At 43.4% G+C, this 20,652-nt stretch overlaps 1 protein-coding gene across 1 annotated transcript in view; it reads left to right on the top strand.

Moving 5' to 3' along the window:
• The window catches only part of LOC111966274 (monoglyceride lipase), a 34,227-nt gene extending 18,756 nt beyond the window's left edge, over positions 1–15,471 (top strand). The window contains exons 3-8 of the mRNA XM_023990780.2: positions 4,860–4,966; positions 5,787–5,923; positions 11,484–11,594; positions 11,847–11,936; positions 14,157–14,372; positions 15,293–15,471. Coding sequence (XP_023846548.1) covers positions 4,860–4,966; positions 5,787–5,923; positions 11,484–11,594; positions 11,847–11,936; positions 14,157–14,372; positions 15,293–15,415 — 784 coding nt within the window. The 3' untranslated portion in view covers positions 15,416–15,471. The remainder of the gene's footprint in view (positions 1–4,859; positions 4,967–5,786; positions 5,924–11,483; positions 11,595–11,846; positions 11,937–14,156; positions 14,373–15,292) is intronic.
• The last annotated feature ends 5,181 nt before the right edge of the window (positions 15,472–20,652 follow it).

Raw genomic sequence — 20,652 nt, 5'->3', positions numbered from 1 at the left:
TGATGTATCAAATACTTATGTCATGCAATAAAATGCAAATTAATTACTTAAAAATCATACAATGTGATTTTCTGGATTTTTGTTTTAGATTCCGTCTCTCACAGTTGAAGTGTACCTGTGATAAAAATTACAGACCTCTACATGCTTTGTAAGTAGGAAAACCTGCAAAATCGGCAGTGTATCAAATACTTGTTCTCCCCACTGTACATACTATTTGCATTTTATGGACACAGTATATTTTACAATAGTTATCTTTTGTTAGTTTTTAGCCCCATCCTTCAGCTATCCTCATCCTCATCTATCTCTGAAGACCATCCCGTTTTGATTTCTATTTGCCATATATTTTTCAACTTTGCTGTGTTGTCGTTTCATCTTACCGTCCAATGGCATTGTATGCAGCCAGCTATACACTCGTATCCCCCGTGGACCGGTTCGTACATAAAACATTCTCCATTCAGGCTACAAACGAGTCAATTTCCTCCTTAACTCGGTTTAATGGCGAGAAGGTGAAAAAAAAAGAGGGGAGCAAGATCTGGAAGAAGCATTAGCCACTATAGCATGGTGGTGTAAAATAATGTTTCATAAAGAAAGTACGCATATTTTCCCTGTTTTTTTTATTTTTTTTTGCCTACGAGTGTATAACCGGCTGTACACAATGCCTTTGGATGGTAAGATGAAACAAGTTAATATCGCTATCTGCTGGCCTTTGGGCTACTGACCAGGCACGCAGGGCAGGTGCCCAGGGCCACCAGAGCTCCAGGGGGCCCCATTTATTTTGTTTGTCTCTCTCACTCAGACATCATATTAAGTCATGGCAAAATGTGTAGAATTGCAGGAAATGAGCTTTAAAACTGCAAAAACAGTTGTTCTGTGAAGCAAACTTATTTGTTTACCTTTTTGGAAATAAAATACTTTTTCTGCTAACAGATCCCTTCGTACAGTACGTATGCAATTATTGGTTTTTAATCCCGGTGCTGAGTTAATGTGAGTTAAGGTGTAGTGGCTAATTGTATAGCTCAGGGGTTCGTAAACTATTTTGGGCCCATTTCGATATCTGAAAATTTTCGCGACCCCAACCACGGGAAAATAATTATGTCATTAAGTAGGTATTTCTCCTCAACTCGCTAGCACATACTTTTAATGTGGGGCTATGACAGTCAGTTGCAAATCAGTCTTACATAGTGTATCTTATCTCACCACCACTAATGAGATGGCTGTTCTTGATGCATGTCGCGTCGAAGCTTCTCAAAATCAGGGAGGGAGGTCGACAGTGCGCACCTCATCTCTGCTGTCACGTCCAACCTGGATGGATATTTGGTTTTAATACAGACGAGAGCACTGAATCCAGCGTCACACAGATATGGCGAAAGAGTTTTATGGTGCTTTCAAGAAAACAGTGAAAAATACAAGGCCAAATTATGACGTCAGTGATCTTCAGGCTGGAGAGTCAGGGCTCTAGAAAGAGGCCCGAGTTTCTGAGTTGGGTGACCGTTCAAAACGATTTTTCCGTCGGAGCTTGTTTTGATTGAATTTGATCTTTTAGATTTGAGTAATTTTCATTTAGATTTTTAAGGTTAACCACATTACAATGATTTTGAGACACAAAGACGATATTATAATATATGTGTTTTTGTATATACAGTATATTATTTTCCACAGGATTTGGGAAAATCCCACACAAACCCATTTGCTGGGAACAGCTGGTTTAGCTAATAGGCTTATGTGTTTATATAGCTAATAGGCTATGTGTTTGTAGATCGACTCCGGTGAATGAAGCTACAGCAACCAATGTGATAATGGCTGGGGACATTTTTGCTTGTTTATGCTGTTCTCCAAATATAATTGTATAATTTTTTAATTGTATAGAAATGCAGTAAATGAGCTTCAACTTTCAAAAAATGTCTTGGAAATTTGAAGAATTTCCAATCCCCCCTGTCTAGACCTCACTAAAACTCAGACCCTGGCTACAGCCCTGGCTCCACACACATGCATGCGCACGCACAAACACAGACTAGTGGTTAGAGCGTTGGGCCAGTAACCGAAAGGTTGCTTGTTCAAAATCCAGAGCAGACAAGGTGAAACATCTGTCCTTGAGCAAGGCACTTAAACCTAATTGCTCCAGGGTCATCATTGATAATGGCAGACCCTGGCCGTGACCCCGCTCTCCGAGGGCGTCTCAGGGAGAGTTAAGATATGCAAAAAACACATTTCCAACTCACAAATGCGTATTAATACACACTTATAAACTGGGTGGTTCGAGTCTTGAATACTCTGTGTTGCGTCGTACATAAGAACAGCCCTTAGCCGTGGTATATTGGCCATATACCACACCCCCTCTGGCCTTATTGCTTAAATAACGCACGGTGTAATTGCACGGTATAATTCCATGAATATGAAGTTCATCCTTACGTACCTTATAGTTGAGCTGCTTTTGAAAGCAAAAGTCGAATTGAAAACATTATTGGCATTGTTGAATTCGATTTTCATAATAGCAAGCTAGGATGATGGTTTGGTTAGCCACGCTAGCAAGTCTGTGTGTTTGGTTACCATGGCAACTAATGTGGCTATCTAGCTAGCTAGTAAACTTGATAGTTACTTCAGTGGATGTTGGCGCATTTCTACTGGTAAATGAATACATTCTAGCGGTAAATACAGTATGTCAATGTATAGCCATGGTGTAAAAGGGATAACCAACTCAGGGCTCTATACGCTCTCTGGAATATAATGTAACGACCCTGGGTTTATAAGCGCGGAAATCGACTCTGCCGCTGGAGCATGCTTTTGCGGCACAGTCGATAGCGCGCCGGACCTCGGGCTAGGAGGTCGAGGGTTCGAGACCTGCTCCCTGCTGTTTCATTACACTGGTGTCAGAAGTGATCGGACCTCGCATCCACGACAGTGCGTGTGCTTGGCCGGTGAGCGCGTTCCTGTAAGACGTAAAGTCGCAAGCTAGCGCGAGGACGCGCTCTTTGAAAGGAGGGAGTAGTGTAACGACCCTGGGTTTATAAGCGCGGAAATCGACTCTGCCGCTGGAGCATGCTTTTGCGGCACAGTCGATAGCGCGCCGGACCTCGGGCTAGGAGGTCGAGGGTTCGAGACCTGCTCCCTGCCTGTTTCATTACAATAATAACTCTGTCGAAGGTCAGTTCCACTCCTTTCATGTCGTGCACTATTTACCTGAGAACGCATAACCGCTCGTTGACTATCCCTTACACACAGTGCATGTGTGAAATATGACAAATATAAACACCCACCAAATGATGTATTATTAATTACGCACGCACGCACGCACGCACGCACGCACACACGCACACACGCACACACACACACACACACACACACACACACACACACACACACACACACATAGTTAAGAGGGTCATTACACTATTGATGTTGATGTTTGGAGTCAGGATTACAAGACTTCCCTACCAAACAAGGCAGGCTTGAATGTTTGTCTTACTGCTTCTTTTCCTCACTTCCCTTCTCTCGGGCTTTCTCACTGTCTATTACTCTATATTTTCCGTGATCAAAGTGGAAATTACATCTGTATCAAGACATGCTTATTTGGCACTTCTGGTTTTAGCAGTATTCACTTGCGCTGTCCTCAGTCCCCAGCCCTGCCGTAGTCAGTTAAATTAGGGGTTTGACCCTGAAGTGGTCAGCGGCTCAGTCTCTTAATCTGATTAAGACGCCTGTGTTCAGGCCCTGGCCCATTCACAACCTCAACCTCTATCGCTCCCTCCCTCCCTCGACCACACACGTACAGATTGATACGCCGTACAGAGTGACTAGTCAGAGTTCAGTCTGCATCTCATGAAGATGGCTTGTTGGCTTGTTTAATGCTGTGTCGAAAACGTTATGTTATTTCGGGCTGGATGCAGCATTTGGGTCGAAGCCACATTCTGTGAGACAAGTGGGTTTCAAATTCCTTGGAGAGAGAGGAAGAGGGCGAGAGAACGAGAGAGGGAGGGAGCGGGAGAGAAAGAGAGAGGGAGAAAGTGAAAGGGGGAGAGAACATTTCAACTCCCATTCCCAAGACACTGAATATACTTGCCACAATCCACTGAGATAAGCTCTATAGAAGCCCTACTGTCCCATGTGTGTCGGGAACATTATGTTCACACAAAGGCGCACTATGAGCGGCTCCTCAGCCAACAAGTGCACGGCAATCTCTAGCTAGCCGGAGGCTCTGAAATAAGAATGAGAGAATGAAAGAGAGAGAAACTGGAACAGAGAAACCACTAATGAAGCTTGATGAACAGCCACTCTCTCTCTCTCTCTCTCTCTCTCTCTCTCCCTCTGTTCCATCTCTCTCAATCTCTTCCATTCACTCTCCTTCTCTGAAAACGTTCAGGCTAATTGCATCTGACTGAGAGATTCACTCCGTTTTGTAGACTGGTTATAAGCAGGAACCAAAGCCTTACTGGCAAGCTGGGTTGCCTCTGTCTGGTTCCAGTTAACTCTGCTGCTCCGTGGGCAAACAAGGGTGTGGTGCGGTTCAGATAACTGCTTTCACTGAAAGACAAGATGTGGAATGTTTTATTATGACGAAACCCCTCGATGGGCGGTCAAGAGGATGTTCTCACAGAGTTGTTGATATGATCACTATCTAGCCCCCGGATGAGTGGACTCAAGTCCCAACCACGTCCTTCCGATAGAGGGATCGCCAGCTCAATTAGCGACAATCAAAAATAATCTGAGTGCCCTCGTCAACTAATTGCAACACTCCCTCTGAGTGTTTTAATATAGTACAAGAGGTGTGCATGAAATGTGACTGACTTCACACTGTTTTAATATAGTACAAGAGGTGTGCATGAAATGTGACTGACTTCACTCTTCTTCCTTGTGTCCTGCAGGGCTCTGGTGTTCGTGGCACATGGGGCAGGAGAGCATTGTGGGCCGTATGATGAGATCGGCCAGACCCTGAAGGAGCAGTCCCTGCTTGTCTTTGCGCACGACCATGGTGAGCCAAAACACGCTGCAGCGGTGTTGTAGTACTCGAGTCCAGGACTCGGACTTGACTCAGACTCAAGTCACGATTGGACTCGACCACTTGTGACTCGACCACTTGTGACTTGGTTGTCAGAACAACTCTCTCTCTTTTGCGTAATTCAATATACTAGCTGCAACAGTACATGTTAGATAGCTGTATTATCCTTTCAGCATTACAAATGTGCAACTGTAATGAAATGATGGAAAGTGAGAGAGGGTGAACGGCACATGTTCTGAATGTTGAAACTGTAGCTGGTGTCGTGGTGCCATGGCAACGCACCTTTTACATAGCTTCAGCAGCATGTTCAGAGTAAGGTGTTGGAAGGTAATGGGAGGGACAGCTGGCATGATAACATAGGATGGATTGGCACGTACGGAGATGGAGAATGGCTGTCCCTCTCTGTCTCATCTGGCTCATCTGTCCAGAGAGTAATGAAGGGTAGAGTGGGAAATGTATTCCTCTATTGTCTCTGTCAATTACAATGGTGCCTTATCCTCATCTCTCTCTCCCTCTAAATCGCTCTCTCTTGCTCTCTCTCTCCCTCTAAATCGCTCTCTCTCTCCCTCTAAATCTCTCTCTCTTGCTCTCTCTCTCCCTCTAAATCGCTCTCTCTCTCCCTCTAAGTATATATATATATATATATATATATATATATATATATATATATATATATATCCCTCTAAATCTATCTCTCTCTTGCTCTCTCTCTCCCTCTAAATCTCCCTCTCTCCCTCTAAATCTCTCGCTCTCTCCCTCTATATCTATCTCTCCCTCTTTTTCCCTCCATCAGTTGGCCATGGCCAGAGTGAAGGAGACCGGATGAATATTAAGGACTTCCAGGTGTTTGTCAGAGACTCCCTCCAGCACATTGATCTGATGAAGGGCCGACACCCCGACCTGCCTATCTTCATCATCGGACACTCTATGGTACGGTACATTCTGTAGTCTGCTCGCTGACCAAACACTGGGGCCACTCTGTGGTACGGTACCCTCTCTAGTATCTTCCTTGTCAAAACACCGGGGTCACTTTCATGAACTAACACTCGCACTTGATTTTTTTGCCCCCTTACTGGCTCAGACTTTTTAAAATTCTTACTAGCTCTGACTTTTCTGATAGCTACTGTATTGAGGAAACATGTACTTACTATGCCTGGGATATGTGGTTGTCCCACCTCACTGTATTAAGATGAATGTACCAACTGCAAGTCGCTCTGAATAAGAGCGTCTGCTAAATTACTCAAATGTAAAATGTCACTATGGTACCGTACCTTCTCTAGTTTATTCCTTGTCCAAACACTGAGGCTGTATCATTGCCAGCGGCTATGGTGTTTACCTCTCAACACAGGAGAAACAGTTCTCAGAAGTCATAGGGCCAGGGTTAGTTTGAGGCTATGTCCATTACACAAACATTATACAAGGACTTCGTTCAACACACCTACACTCGGTGTGACTCAGATGACCACAGATGCTCTGACATCACAGCTCGTGCGTCTATGCTCATGGGAAACGGTGTCCTTTGAAAGTCTAGCTATGTAAATACCAACAGGGCCAAGTCAGGCCTTAAAAGGGATTTAACATATTTAGCATTACAGGCCTCATTTCCCTTCCCTGCTGCTCTGCCTCTGTTTGCTTGTTCTGCTCTTCTATGACTGATCTCTGCTGTAAAGCGCCTGAACAATGGAAACCGCCTATATGTCGAGATCCTCGTTGTGATAACATCCTTTAGATTCTCTCATGCACCACCAGCTGTGCACAATTAGACAGCCTTCCCTTAGGTTTGACATGCAGTTCAAGTTAGATTACTTTGCTTTACTAGGAGTGGAATGTAGGCAATTTTACTAGAGTAAATGTTTAAACAGGACGTTTTAATGGGAAGTTATTGTAATGGAAAAACCTGTGGAGTGAGGTACGGCCTGGCATTTTACAGGCATGTGGGCCAGTTTCCCTGACACAGATTAAGCATAGTCTAAGACTAAAAGTTCTCAATGGGGAAGCTCCATTTAAAGTCTTTTTTAGTCCAGGACTAGGCTTAATCTGTGTCCAGCAAACCAGCCATGAATGTACAATTGAAGTCAGAAGTTTACATACACTTAGGTTGGAGTCATTAAAACTCGTTTTTCAACTACTCCACAAATTTCTTGTTAACGAACTATAGTTTTGGCAAGTCGGTTAGGACATCTACTTTGTGCATGATACAAGTCATTTTTCCAACAATTGTTTACAGACAGATTATTTCACTGTATCACAAATCCAGTGGGTCAGAAGTACATACACTAAGTTGACTGTGCCTTTAAACAGCTTGGAGAATGCCAGAAAATGATGTCATGGCTTTAGAAGCTACTGATAGGCTAATTGACATCATTTGAGTCAATTGGAGGTGTACCTTTTTTAATGTATTTCAAGGCCTACCTTCAAACTCAGTGCCTCTTTGCTTGACATCATGGGGAAATCAGCCAAGACCTCAGAAATCAGAAAATCAGCCAAGACCTCAGAAAAATGATTGTGGACCTCCACAAGTCTGGTTCATCCTTGGGAGCAATTTCCAAATGCCTGAATGTACCATGTTCATCTGTACAAACAATAGACCGCAAGTATAAACACCGTGGGACCACGCAGCCGTCATACCGCTCAGGAAGGAGACGCATTCTGTCTCCTAAAGATGAGCATACTTTGGTGCGAAAAGTGCAAATCAATCCCAGAGCAACAGCAAAGGACCCTGTGAAGATGCTGGAGGAAACAGGTACAAAAGTATCTATATCCACAGTAAAACGAGTCCTATATGGACATAACCTGAAAGGCCGCTCAGCAAGAAAGAAGCCACTGCTCCAAAACCGCCATAAAAAAGCCAGACTACGCTTTGCAACTGCACATGGGGACAAAGATCGTACTTTTTGGAGAAATGAATTCTGGTCTGATGAAACAAAAATAGAACTGTTTGGCCATAATGACCATCGTTATGTTTGGAGGAAAAAAGGGGGAGGCTTGCAAGCCGAAGAACATCATCCCAACCGTGAAGCACAGGGGTGGCAGCATCATGTTGTGGGGGTGCTTTGCCTGTCTCTTATACACATCTAGATGTGTATAAGAGACAGTCACAAAATAGATGGCATCATGAGGGAGGAAAATTATGTGGATATATTGAAGCAACATCTCAAGACATCAGTCAGGAAGTTAAAGCTTGGTCGCAAATGGGTCTTCCAAATGGACAATGACCCCAAGCATACTTCCAAAGTTGTGGCAAAATGGCTTAAGGACAACAAAGTCAAGGTATTGGAGTGGCCATCACAAAGCCCTGACCTCAATCCCATAGAGAATTTGTGGGCAGAACTGAAAAAGCGTGTGCGAGCAAGGAGGCCTACAAACATGACTCAGTTACACCAGCTCTGTCAGGAGGAATGGGCCAAAATTCACCCAACTTATTGTGGGAAGCTTGTGGAAGGCTACCCAAAACATTTGACCCAAGCTAAACAATTTAAAGGCAATGCTACCAAATACTAATTGAGTGTATGTAAACTTCTGACCCACTGGGAATGTGATGAAAGAAATACAAGCTGAAATGAATCGTTCTCTCTACTATTATTCTGACATTTCACATTCTTAAAATAAAGTGGTGATCCTAACTGACCTAAGACAGGGACTTTCTACTAGGATTAAATGTCAGGAATTGTGAAAAACTGAGTTTAAATGTATTTGGCTAAGGTGTATGTAAACTTCCGACTTCAACTGTATATGAAAAAGCCATGCTTAGAACCCATGTCCGATGCCATTAGACTGTAATGTACGAACAGTGTCAAATTGGGCATTTCCTGTGTTGGGGGCAAATTCCACCACCACTATTATCGACATTAAAGCCCCGAAGCCTGTGGTCTCAGTCAACACAAATGGCATGTTTCAGATTACAGAGGAGAATCTTAATCCAGAAACCGGCTAGTCCAGATACACGTGGTCCCAAATAATCCTTTACTGCAGTACATGCACTGGCCACTGATGAATTTATCACATTTTAAAATGTGATGATCTAGTTTCGTTGGTGGAGTTTAAACACTTGATCGATGTATATATCATAGAAGAGTGTAATTGCTTTTAGGCCAGCTATTTTTAGTCAAGATGTTTGTGTTTTTAATGTAATATGTAATTGTTGTACTGTATGTGTGTTTATAGTTTTGTTTAATGTTGTGTTAGTGTATGTAAGTTGTTTGGTCTGAAATGTTGTTCCCTCTGCTGCTATTGGACCAGGTCTCTCTTGGAAAAGAGATATTATCTCAATGAGAAAAAACTTATAAATAAAGGTAAAATATATATTTTTGAAATAATGAAACAAGGCGAGACCCAGATGCAGACACAGGAGGCTGATGGTTGGAGTCTTACAATATTTAATAATCCAATAGGGTAAGGCAAGAGAATAGTCGTGGACAGTCAAAATGGTCAAAACCAGTTCAGAGTTCAAAAGGTACTGAAGGGCAGGCAGAATCAAGGTCAGGGCAGGCAGGATGATCAGGCAGGCGGGAAAGTAGTCCAGAATCAGGCAGGGGTCAAAACCAGGAAGACTATCAAAAAGAGAACGGGAAAAACACGCTGGTTGACTTGACAAACATACAAGACGAACTGGCACAGAGAGACAGGAAACACAGGGATAAATACACTGGGGGAAATAAGCGACACCTGAAGAGGGTGGAGACAATCACAAGGACAGGTGAAACAGATCAGGGCGTGACAGAATTGACTGGTGACCCTCACTGCACTCAACAACAAAGTCCAGTGTACCCTCTAATCGGAGCTAAACCTTGCCCACACTGTCCACTCTTCTACTGACCATTCACTGCTGTTCTGATTAGTGAGCAATACAGACCCTTGCTCCTTACTGGCCAAATCCTCCCTCCATTCCTCCTTCTCCTTCCTGTATTTCCTGACCCATTCCTTCCCCCTCTCCTCCCCTGGCTCTGTACGTCTGGCCCTCTTCCATGTCCCACTTCTTCAGTGCTAGGCCTTTATGTAATGTCAGTATGTTAGCGCCTTACATAACCACAATCAGAGTCTTCATAGTGTGAGGGGACGCAACACAATGCAAGTATTCTTTCCCTCAGTGCAAGAGGGGATGAGCTTGTGTGTGTGTTTCTGGTGGAGGCCTCTCTTGGTATAATCAATTCCTTAAAGAGCACCTCTGTTCCCCTCGCTCACCCTTCCTGCTCAACCCTCCAAAGGCCTCTCTCTCTCTCTCTCTCTCTCTCTCTCCATTCATTCTTAGCTCCTTCAGTCAGGAGCCGTTACCCCAGAAAGCCTTTCTTGGTATGGGAAGGCCGTGACCCAACATGGCCCGTTTGGTGCCGATATCACTATCAAACCCTCCAATAACAGCTCAGAACTAGCAGGGAAGATTCCCTAAATTCACTGCAGTTCACCTGCTGTTTGACCAGTCAGTTGAATCAGGCTGAAACTAACCCTGGATGGGATTTGACAGAATAAGCATTACTCAATCAACAACTTGTTTGTGGTCTCTCGATTAGTTAGTATAGATATACATCGAGATAGCCTACATAGAGACACATTTATTCAATTAAATCGCTATATAGATTTAGCCGTGTTTGCGATGTTCAGTGCATTTGTCTTTCATTTCATTCGCTGGTGGGAAATGTTTTTCTCAACAGCCCATCTCTTTAGAGGCTCACTCGATAGAGGCCCCCACTCTCATGAATATTCAAACATCTGACAAAGAGAGGGCAGACAAACACTGTTCAAACAAATTTGCCTCCCAAAAGCCCTAAACAATTATCCGTGCCAAATTGATTGATTCTAGGAAGCCGTTGCGTAACTCCTAATTAGTTTACCCTCGCGTATTTGATTTAAAGGAAAAGTCCACCCCAAAACGATCTTTTGATTTTTGTTTCGTTAGTCCATTGTTTTGTTGATATAGTCCCAACATGTTTTGCATGTCAGCACTCAAGTTTTCAAGATATATTACTTTCAAAATACAGACATTCACTGAGTACACAAAACTCTTTCCATGACATAGACCAGGTGAATCCAGGTGAAAGCTATGATCCCTTATTGATGTCACTTGTTAAATCCACGTCAATCAGTGTAGATGAAGGGGAGGAGACGGGTTAAAGAAGGATGTTTAAGGGGGGGGGGTGCAACTCAATATTAGGAAGGTGTTCCTAATGTTTGGTATACGCTGTGTATAGCCGGTATCAGCCGTGCACGGAGATCTTTCTTTCATGTTATTCAATTGTTACCATGCACCTGCAACAAAGATAGTGTAAGGGTCGACGCTGGTAGAGACAAAGGTAGCTCAGATGTGCGAGAGTGCCTTTTGAATTGTGTTTCTGTATTTTGAAAGTTATAGATCTTGAAAACTTCATTGCTGACATGCAAAACATGTTTGGGTATCAGCAATGGATTAATGAAACAAATACCCAATGATAGTTTTTGGGTGGAGTGTTCCTTTAAATCACAAAAGACGTCATCGTTTGTCTTCCTTTTTCTTCAGGGTGGAGCCATCTCAATTCTGACGGCGTGTGCACGGCCGAACGACTTTGCCGGCGTGGCTCTGATCGCTCCTATGGTCAGGGTGAACCCAGAGTCTGCCACGCCCTTCAAGGTGGGTTTTGCCCATAGAAATAGGCTTTACTTCCTGTCCACCCATTACCCACCTATTCTTTAACGGGGATGCCCGTTCTAGGAATTATATTTCTGGGGTTTCACCTGCACCCAGTCCCCTCACATTTAGCCTGTCACCAATGTTAACCACTCCATACCATGTTATTAATCCCTATTACAACCACTGACCTGAGCTGTATTAGCTCCCTACATGCCTTTGTAATCTCTGTGGTTGTTCCTCTATGTTCTACAGGTGTTCCTGGCTAAAGTCGCAAATCAGATTGTGCCCAGTCTCTCTCTGGGCTTCATTAAGTCTAAATGGATTTCACGGGACCAAACACAGGTAAGTCTGGTCTATGGAATGTGTGTGTGTGTGTGCATCCTCAGTGCCTACACACACACACAGCGTTTTAAAGGCTGCTCCACAATAGAGGCTTGACTGAGATCCAGATCGTCCAGCTCTCTGTTTTGAACCAGTCCGGAATTGGCGACAGAGAGAAACATTTTCTATTTTTTTCCAGCTATTTTCCTGCAATTCTGGAACTGTTTCCATGGAGCTGAGATAAAATGTTGCAGTGTGAAAACTAATTTGCTGCACTTCCACGCATTTTGCCATGGCTATTTCTATGTTCTTATGCTCAAACATTAATACAAAACCAATGGGGATCCCAGTCGGTGCCCCTAGGTACGTACCCTGCGTGCCCCGTCAGTAATCCAGCCATGCCAAAAATACTCCTAAATTCATAGTTTTGGGACTTTTCGATTCTCCCTGACAGTCTAGCTTTCATTTTGGGGATTTCTAGTTGTCAACGGTTATATTATAAAAAAATATATAGATCAATTCTATTTTCTACATTCAGTGCTTTCAGAAACTATTCGTACCCCTTGACTTATTCTACATTTTGTTGTGTTAAAGCCTGAATTCCAAATGGATTTTTAGCAAATGTAAGTAAAATGAAACACAGAAATATCTAATTTACATAAGTATTTACACCCCTGATTCAATACATGTTATTATCACCTTGTGCAGTGATTACAGCTGTGAGTCTTTCTGGGTAAGTCTTGCACACCTGGATTGTACAATATTTATACATTGTTCTTTAAAAAATTCTTAATGCTTTGTCAACTTGGTTGTTGACCATTGCTAGACAGCCATTTTTAAGTCTTGCCATAGATTTCCAAGCCGATTTATTAAGTCAAAACTGTAACTCGGCCACTCAGGAACATTCAATGTCTTCTTGGTAAGCAACTCCAGTGTATATTTGGCCTTGCGTTTTAGGTTGTTGTTCTACTGTAAGGTGAATTTGTCTCCCAGTGTCTGTTGGAAAGCAAACTGAATCAGGTTTTCCTCTAGGATTTTGCCTGTGCTTAGATCTATTCAGTTTATTTGTAATCAAAAAAATCTCCCTAATCCTTGGCGATGACAAGCACACCCTTAAGATGATGCAGCTACCACCATGCTTAAAAATATGAAGAGTGGTACTCAGTGATGTGTTGTGTTGGATTTTGCAGTTTTACTTTATTGCAAACTGGATGCATATTTTGGAATATTTGTGTTCTGTACAGGCTTCCTTCTTTTCACTCTTGTCATTTAGGTTAGTATTGTGGAGTAACTACAATGTTGTTGATCTGTCCTCAGTTTTCTACTGTCACAGCCATTAAACTCTAACTGTTTTAAAGTCACCATTCTGGAAACTGAGTAAGGAAGGTCTCCTGCATCTTTGTAGTGACTGGTTGTATGGATACACCATCTAAAGTTTAATTAGTGACTTCACCATGCTCAAAGGGATATTCAATATCTGCTTTCTGTATTTTTACGCATCTACCAATAGGTGTCCTTCTTTGCGAGGCATTGGAAAACCTCGCTGGTCTTTGTGGTGGAATCTGTGTTTGAAATTCACTGCTCGACTGAGGGACCGTACAGATAATTTGGTTGTGTGAGGTACAGGGATGAGGTAGTCATTCAAAAATCATGTTGTACACTATTATTGCACGCAGAGTGATTCCATGCAACTTATTATGTGACTTATGCAAATGTTTACTCCTGAACTTATTTAGGCTTGCCAAAACAAAAGGGTTGAATACATATTGACTTAAGACATTTCAGCTTTTCATTTGTAAAAAATATTTGAAAAACATAATTCCACTTTCACATTATGGGGTATTGTGTGTAGGCCAGTGACACAATCTCAATTTAATCTATTTTAAATTCAGGCTGTAACACAACAAAATGTGGGAAAAGTAAAGGGGCGTGAATACTGAAGGCACTGTACTTCCTGTCTAGTTTTAGTCATTTAAGTTTACACCGAAAGCGTTTTTCTATCCTGAAAATGTATTTAGAAAAAGGTCTAAAGTTTTTATTTTGGTGTGGCGGCAACAATTTAGCAGCGACCCACCACCGTGAGTGTTACATACTGTACAATCATGGTATTCAGGCCATATCTTATACAGTAGTATGCACATAATGGATCAATATTGAGAAAGCCAAACGCCCTATGGGTCAGTGAAACATCTAAGGGAAATGCTCAGTGGTCACTCAACAGCCTCTTCCTTTACCCTGCAGGTTGAAGCGTATGACACTGACGAGTTGAACTATCACGGTGGGATGCGCGTGTCATTTGCCATGCAGCTGATAGGCGCGTCGGAGCGGATCGAGAGAGAGATACCCGCCATCACCTGGCCCTTCCTGCTTCTCCATGGCGACGTGGACAAGCTGTGTGACATCGGAGGGTCCCAGATGATGTTTGACCAGGCCCCGAGCACAGACAAGAAGATCAAGGTGGGCACTAGCACCAGAGCCATATATTTAGATCAAATATATTTAGATAAATATATAGTATGGTTAAATATACACTACCGTTCAAAAGTTTGGGGTCTCTTTAGAAATGTCCTTGTTTTTGAAAGAGGCTCATTATCAGCAACCGTCACCCCTGTGTTCCAATGGCACGTTGCGTTAGCTATTCCAAGTTGATCATATTAAAAATGGCGAATTGATCATTAGAAAACCCTTTTGCAATTATGTTAGCACAGCTGAAAACTGTTGTCCTGATTTAAAGAAGCAATAAAACTGGCCTTTAGACTAGTTGTGTATCTGGAGCATCAGGATTTGTGGGTTCGATGATCAATTAGCCTTTTAAAATGATCAACTTGGATTAACTAACACAACGTGCCATTGGAACACAGGAGTGATGGTTGCTGATAATGGGCCTCTGTACGCCTATGTAGATATTCCGTAAAAAAATCAGCCGTTTCTAGCTACAATAGTCATTTACAACATTAACAATGTCCACACTGTATTTCTGATCAATTTGATGTCATTTTAATGGACAAAAAATTAGCTTTTCTTTCAAAAACAAGGACATTTCTGAGTGACCCCAAACTTTTGAACAGTAGTGTATGTCTCTGACTAGCACTGCACAGGCCGAAACAGACATGTCGACAGACCTGAATAGCTCAGACACTGAGTCATACAAACTGATATAGACAAGCCAGTATATTTAGAATGGACACCATCTAATCTGCTCTTGAACTTCAATATTTTTTATTTTCTTTCTGTGTTTGTTTAACTGGCTGTTCCAAGTCCATACATCATCATCACTTGTCACACTAAAGAGAGAGGGGGAACAGAGAGGGTGAGAAATAGGGAACACAGAGAGGTAACAGACAGAGCTAATCATATGTGTGTTCTCTCTCTTTCAGGTGTATGACGGAGCATACCATGCCCTGCACCATGAACTCCCAGAGACTGCGGCGTCAGTGCTCAAGGAAGTCACCGGCTGGATCTCCGAGCGTCTCCCAGCATCTCCTTCTCAGGGGTCCTAGTCTCCTCTTCCTCTGCAATCCCCCCCCCCCCCCCKACCAACCCCCCCCTCCATGCTGTATTACCACTGTATGAACCTCAAACCTTTCTACATTTCTACTGACCATTTGCAATACTAATGCCAACTTGTCAGTAATCTTTGGACCCCTAGGGCCATTGTAGGGAAGTCCTGATTTCCTAGGCTCTACATTAGGGACAACAGCTGTGCCCCAGATGCCAGGCGACAGGTCATAGTACATATATCAGCCATGTCTCTCTGTACTGAGTTCAAAGAGAGCCATGCTGAGAGCTGGACCAAGCGCAATTCACAGAGGCATTTTTGTCATTTGTAACCACGGTGATCACCAGGCCGACAGAAACGTGTTGAATTCCCCCCATGCTGCGGTGCTCCCTTTTGTGTGTTGCCGTGGAGACAACTGGCCTTTGTTCTCCCCTCCATATCTCAGATCTTCTGTTCATAGAGTCAAACATCTTGGACTCGTTTGAACGCCCCAGACTGCTGCCCCCAATGGTTATTTGTCAGAACTGCAGGGTTCAGGTGGCTGCAGCCCAAGACAGAGAAGCTGCCCGTTACCATGGCAGCATCTCAGAAAAAAAAAAGTTGAATCCATTGGAGCGCCACTGTAAAACGAGGCATGCTGTGACCCATTATACAGTAGATGCTGTGTACAGACAAAGGCATCACTTCGCTGCAGTTGTCTCTGCATTTATGAAGATGACAGGGCCTTAGTGTACCACCTGCAACATCAACATTTATGGGTGTTCCCCATAGTCTGCATTGGACTAATACAGATTATAATGTATTGTTATGAGTGGAAAGCCCACCTATCTTGTTACATTTATGATTGATGGCTTACTGACCAATCGGATGAAAGCTTTCTTATATTGTTTGCACGCTGGTTTGATCGTCAGATTGACAGATGGCCCCGGCATGGAACACATAGTTATTGTGCTGGAGCTAGTCCGTCTTTGTGTGGTTAACAAACTGTCAATAAACAGCAGAAAGAGAGAAGGTCGTGGTTTCCTTCTTCCCACGCCAACATCAACCAACGAGCAGCTGACAGAAATAAGACGGGACTTATCAGGTACCGTACAGTAGCTGGCTAAGCTAACTCTTGGTGACGTTAACTGTGAAGCCAACTTACTGAAGAGGCTAGCTGGTCAACTCTAAGGAGCCAACAAAACACTGGTGTCGGGAGTGCTTCATTTCATACTGTTGTTTTATTTTATACTTTTATTTAAAGGTCCCGAATAGTGAAAATCATGTTTTTCATCAAATATTCAGATGAAACCAGTTCATAGTAGGTTGACCCAAGTATGAAAAATGACTATCTGGTACATTGACAAAGTTTATCATAGAGTTACTGGTCCTCTCCCCCCATGTCAAACGCTTGGATTCAGGAGGCAGGCGGTACTTCCGCTTCATGCAACATCACGTAAAGCCAGACATTCTATACACCAATGGTAGTGTCCTGTAATCTTAACTAATTTAAATATGTAAATATGCCTTAAAATCGTCATCACATGTGCATATCATACAGCTTTGTTTACAAACCGTAAGATCGCTTCACAAATATGATGACTTGCAACTCGACTTTGACTTTAACACCAATGACTCGTGACTTAACTTGGACTTTAGCCTTTTGACTCGAACTGACTTGATAACCTCCCCAAGCCCAAATGTTAAAAATGATGCTATTAAAAAAGTGTGCAACGCATCTGAAGTTCAGATTACAGTTTGAATCGGACAGCAGTCAATCAAATTGTGGCAGTGTAACGAACGTCGTCGGGAGAAGGAGAAGAGGACCAAGGTGCAGCGTGGTAAGTATTCATAATACTTAATAAATACGAACACTTGAACAAAAACAACAAAGCGACAAACGAACAGTTCTGCAAGGTGCAATACACAAAACAGAAAACAACTACCCACCAAGCACAGGTGGGAATGAGGCTACCTAAGTATGGTTCTCAATCAGAGACAACGATAGACAGCTGCCTCTGATTGAGAACCACACCAGGCCAAACACCTAGAAATACAAAACATAGAACAAAACATAGAATGCCCACCCCAACTCACGCCCTGACCAAACCAAAATAGAAACATAAACAAGGGACTAAGGTCAGGGCGTGACAGGCAGCTGAGAAAAGGTTGCGTGTGGCAGTGCAGAGGAATGTCGGTGGGTGAATTCAGACGGAGCCTTTGGAAAGATGATACCCCAAATTATTATTTTCGGATATAAAGACGGATTGCAACTTGCAAAAAATGCGGGAATAAAATTACAGACGGAGGAGCAACAACTTCCAACTTTGTTCGACATTTGAAGCTGCACAAAGAACGGTAAGTCGTGGCTAATATAGCCGACAGCTATATATAACTTTGCTTTTGTAGCATGTAGGCTAACGTAACATTAAATCAATGAACCTCCACACAGTCAGTCAGTGCAGGAACGTGATCATTGCACCCAAGATTGAGTTACAACTGGCTAGGCAGTTGGCAGCCTAAATCCTGCCTGATGTTACTGCTGTTCCTAAAACCATTGACATACGTTAGCCTACTGTAACCACACACAGAGAGGGTGTGTGTGTGTGTGTGTTGGGCGATTGTGTACAAACCTACATCGCGATTATTATTAGAAAGCAAATTACGGGCTCCTCTTTAAATCTGCGTATTTCTCCAAAGCTCAGTTGTCCTGTGTCTGCACAACACTGCCAGGACCAAGGATCAAGGGAGACACTCAAGTTTTTTAATACTATATCTCTTGACACATTGATGAAACTAGTCTTGGCCTTTAAACCTTCAAGCTGCATACTGGACCCTATTCCAACTAAACTAAACCATTCCTCTCTAATTAAAAGAAAAAAACTGTTGCGCAGCAACTCACTGCCTTCCTGAAGACAAACAATGTATATGAAATGCTTCAGTCTGGTTTTAGACCCCATCATAGCACTGAGACTGAACTCGTGAAGGTGGTAAATGACCTTTTAATGGCGTCAGACCAAGGCTCTGCATCTGTCCTCGTGCTCCTAGACCTTAGTGCTGCTTTTGATACCATCGATCACCACATTCTTTTGGAGAGATTGGAAACCGAAATTGGTCTACACGGACCAGTTCTGGCCTGGTTTAGATCTTATCTGTCAGGAAAGATATCAGTTTGTCTCTGTGGAAATCAACTGACAAATCAACTGTATATTTCGGTGTTCCTCAAGGTTCCGTTTTCGGACCACTATTGTTTTTACTATATATTTTACCTCTTGGTGATGTCATTCGGAAACATAATGTTAACTTTCACTGCTATGCAGACATTACACAGCTGTACATTTTGATGAAACATGGTGAAGACCCAAAATTGCCCTCCCTGGAAGCCTGTGTTTCAGACATAAGGATGTGGATGGCGGCAAATGTTTTACATTTAAAACCTGACATAACAAAGGTGCTAGTTCTAGGTCCCAAGAAACAAAGAGATCTTCTGTTGGATCTGACAATTAATCTTGATGGTTCAGTCATCTCAAATAAAACTGAAGGATCTCTGCGTTACTCTGGACCCTGATCTCTCTTTTTACGAACATATCAAGAATATTTCAAGGACAGCTTTGTTCCATCTACGTAACATTGCAAAAATCTGAAACTCTCTGTCCAAAAATGATGCAGAAAAATGAATACATGCTTTTGTCACTTCTAGATTAGACTACTGCAATGCTCAACTTTCCGGCTACCTGGATAAAGCACTAAATAAACTTCAGTTAGTGCTAAACACGGCTGCTAGAATCTTGACTAGAACCAAAAAATGTGATCATATTACTCCAGTGCTAGCCTCTCTACACTGGCTTCCTGTTAAGGCTAGGGCTGATTTCAAGGTTTTACTGCTAACCTACAAAGCATTACATGGACTTGCTCCTACGTACATGCCTACACGTACGCTACAGTCACAAGACGCAGGCCTCCTTATTGTTCCTAGAATTTCTAAGCAAACAGCTGGAGGCAGGGCTTTCTCCTATAGAGCTCCATTTTTATGGAATGGTTTGCCTATCCATGTGAGAGATGCAGACTCGGTCTCGACCTTTAAGTCTTTATTGAAGACTCATCTATTCAGTAGGTCCTACGATTGAGTGTAGTCTGGCCCAGGGGTGTGAAGGTGAACGAAAAGGCACTGGAGCGACGAACCGCTCTTGCTGTCTCTGCCTGGCCGGTTCCCCTCTCTCCACTGGCCTTCTCTGCCTCTAACCTTATTACGGGGGCTGAGTCACTGGCTTACTGGTGCTTTTCCATGCCGTCCCTAGGAGGGGTGCGTCACTTGAGTTGGTTGAGTCACTGACGGGACCTTCCTGTCCAGGTTGGCACCCCCCTTGGGTTCGTGCCGTGGGGGAGATCTTCATGGGCTATACTCGGCCTTGTCTCAGGGTAGTAGGTTGATGGTTGAAGATATCACTCTAGTGGTGTGGGGGCTGTGCTTTGGCAAAGTGGGTGGGGTTATATCCTGCCTGTTTGGCCCTGTCCGGGGGTATCGTCAGACAGGGCCACAGTGTCTCCCGACCACTCCTGTCTCAGCCTCCAGTATTTATGCTGCAGTAGTTTGTGTCGGGGGGGGGGGGGGGTAGGGTCAATCTGTTATATCTGGAGTATTTCTCCTGTCTCATCCGGTGTCCTGTGTGAATTTAAGTATGCTCCCTCTAATTCTCTCTCCCTTTTCTCTCTTTTTTACTCTCCTCTCTTTCTTTCTCTCTCTTCTCAGAGCACCTGAGCCCTAGGACCATGCTCAGGACTACCTGGCCTGATGACCTCTTGCTGTCCCAGTCCACCTGGTCATGCTGCTGCTCCAGTTTCAACTGTTCTGCCTGTGGCTATGGAACACTGACCTGTTCACTGGACGTGCTACCTTGTCCCGGACCTGCTGTTTTGACTCTCTCTCTACCGCACCTGCTGTCTCTAACTCTGAATGATCGGCTATGAAAAGCCAACTGACATTTACTCCTGAGGTGCTGACCTGTTGCATCCTCTACAACTACTGTGATTATTATTATCTGACCCTGCTGGTCATCTATGAACGTTTGAACATCTTGGCCATGTTCTGTTATAATCTCCACCCGGCATAGCCAGAAGAGGACTGGCCACCCCTCAGAGCCTGGTTCCTCTCTAGGTTTCTTCCTAGGTTCTGGCCTATCTAGGGAGTTGCATTGCATTGATTGCTGTTTGGGGTTTTAGGCTGGGTTTCTGTACAGCACTTTGTGACATCGGCTGATG

The sequence above is a fragment of the Salvelinus sp. IW2-2015 genome, linkage group LG7 (assembly GCF_002910315.2).
Source record: "Salvelinus sp. IW2-2015 linkage group LG7, ASM291031v2, whole genome shotgun sequence".
Lineage (NCBI taxonomy): Eukaryota > Metazoa > Chordata > Actinopteri > Salmoniformes > Salmonidae > Salvelinus > Salvelinus sp. IW2-2015.
This window is presented reverse-complemented; position numbering and strand designations above follow the sequence as displayed.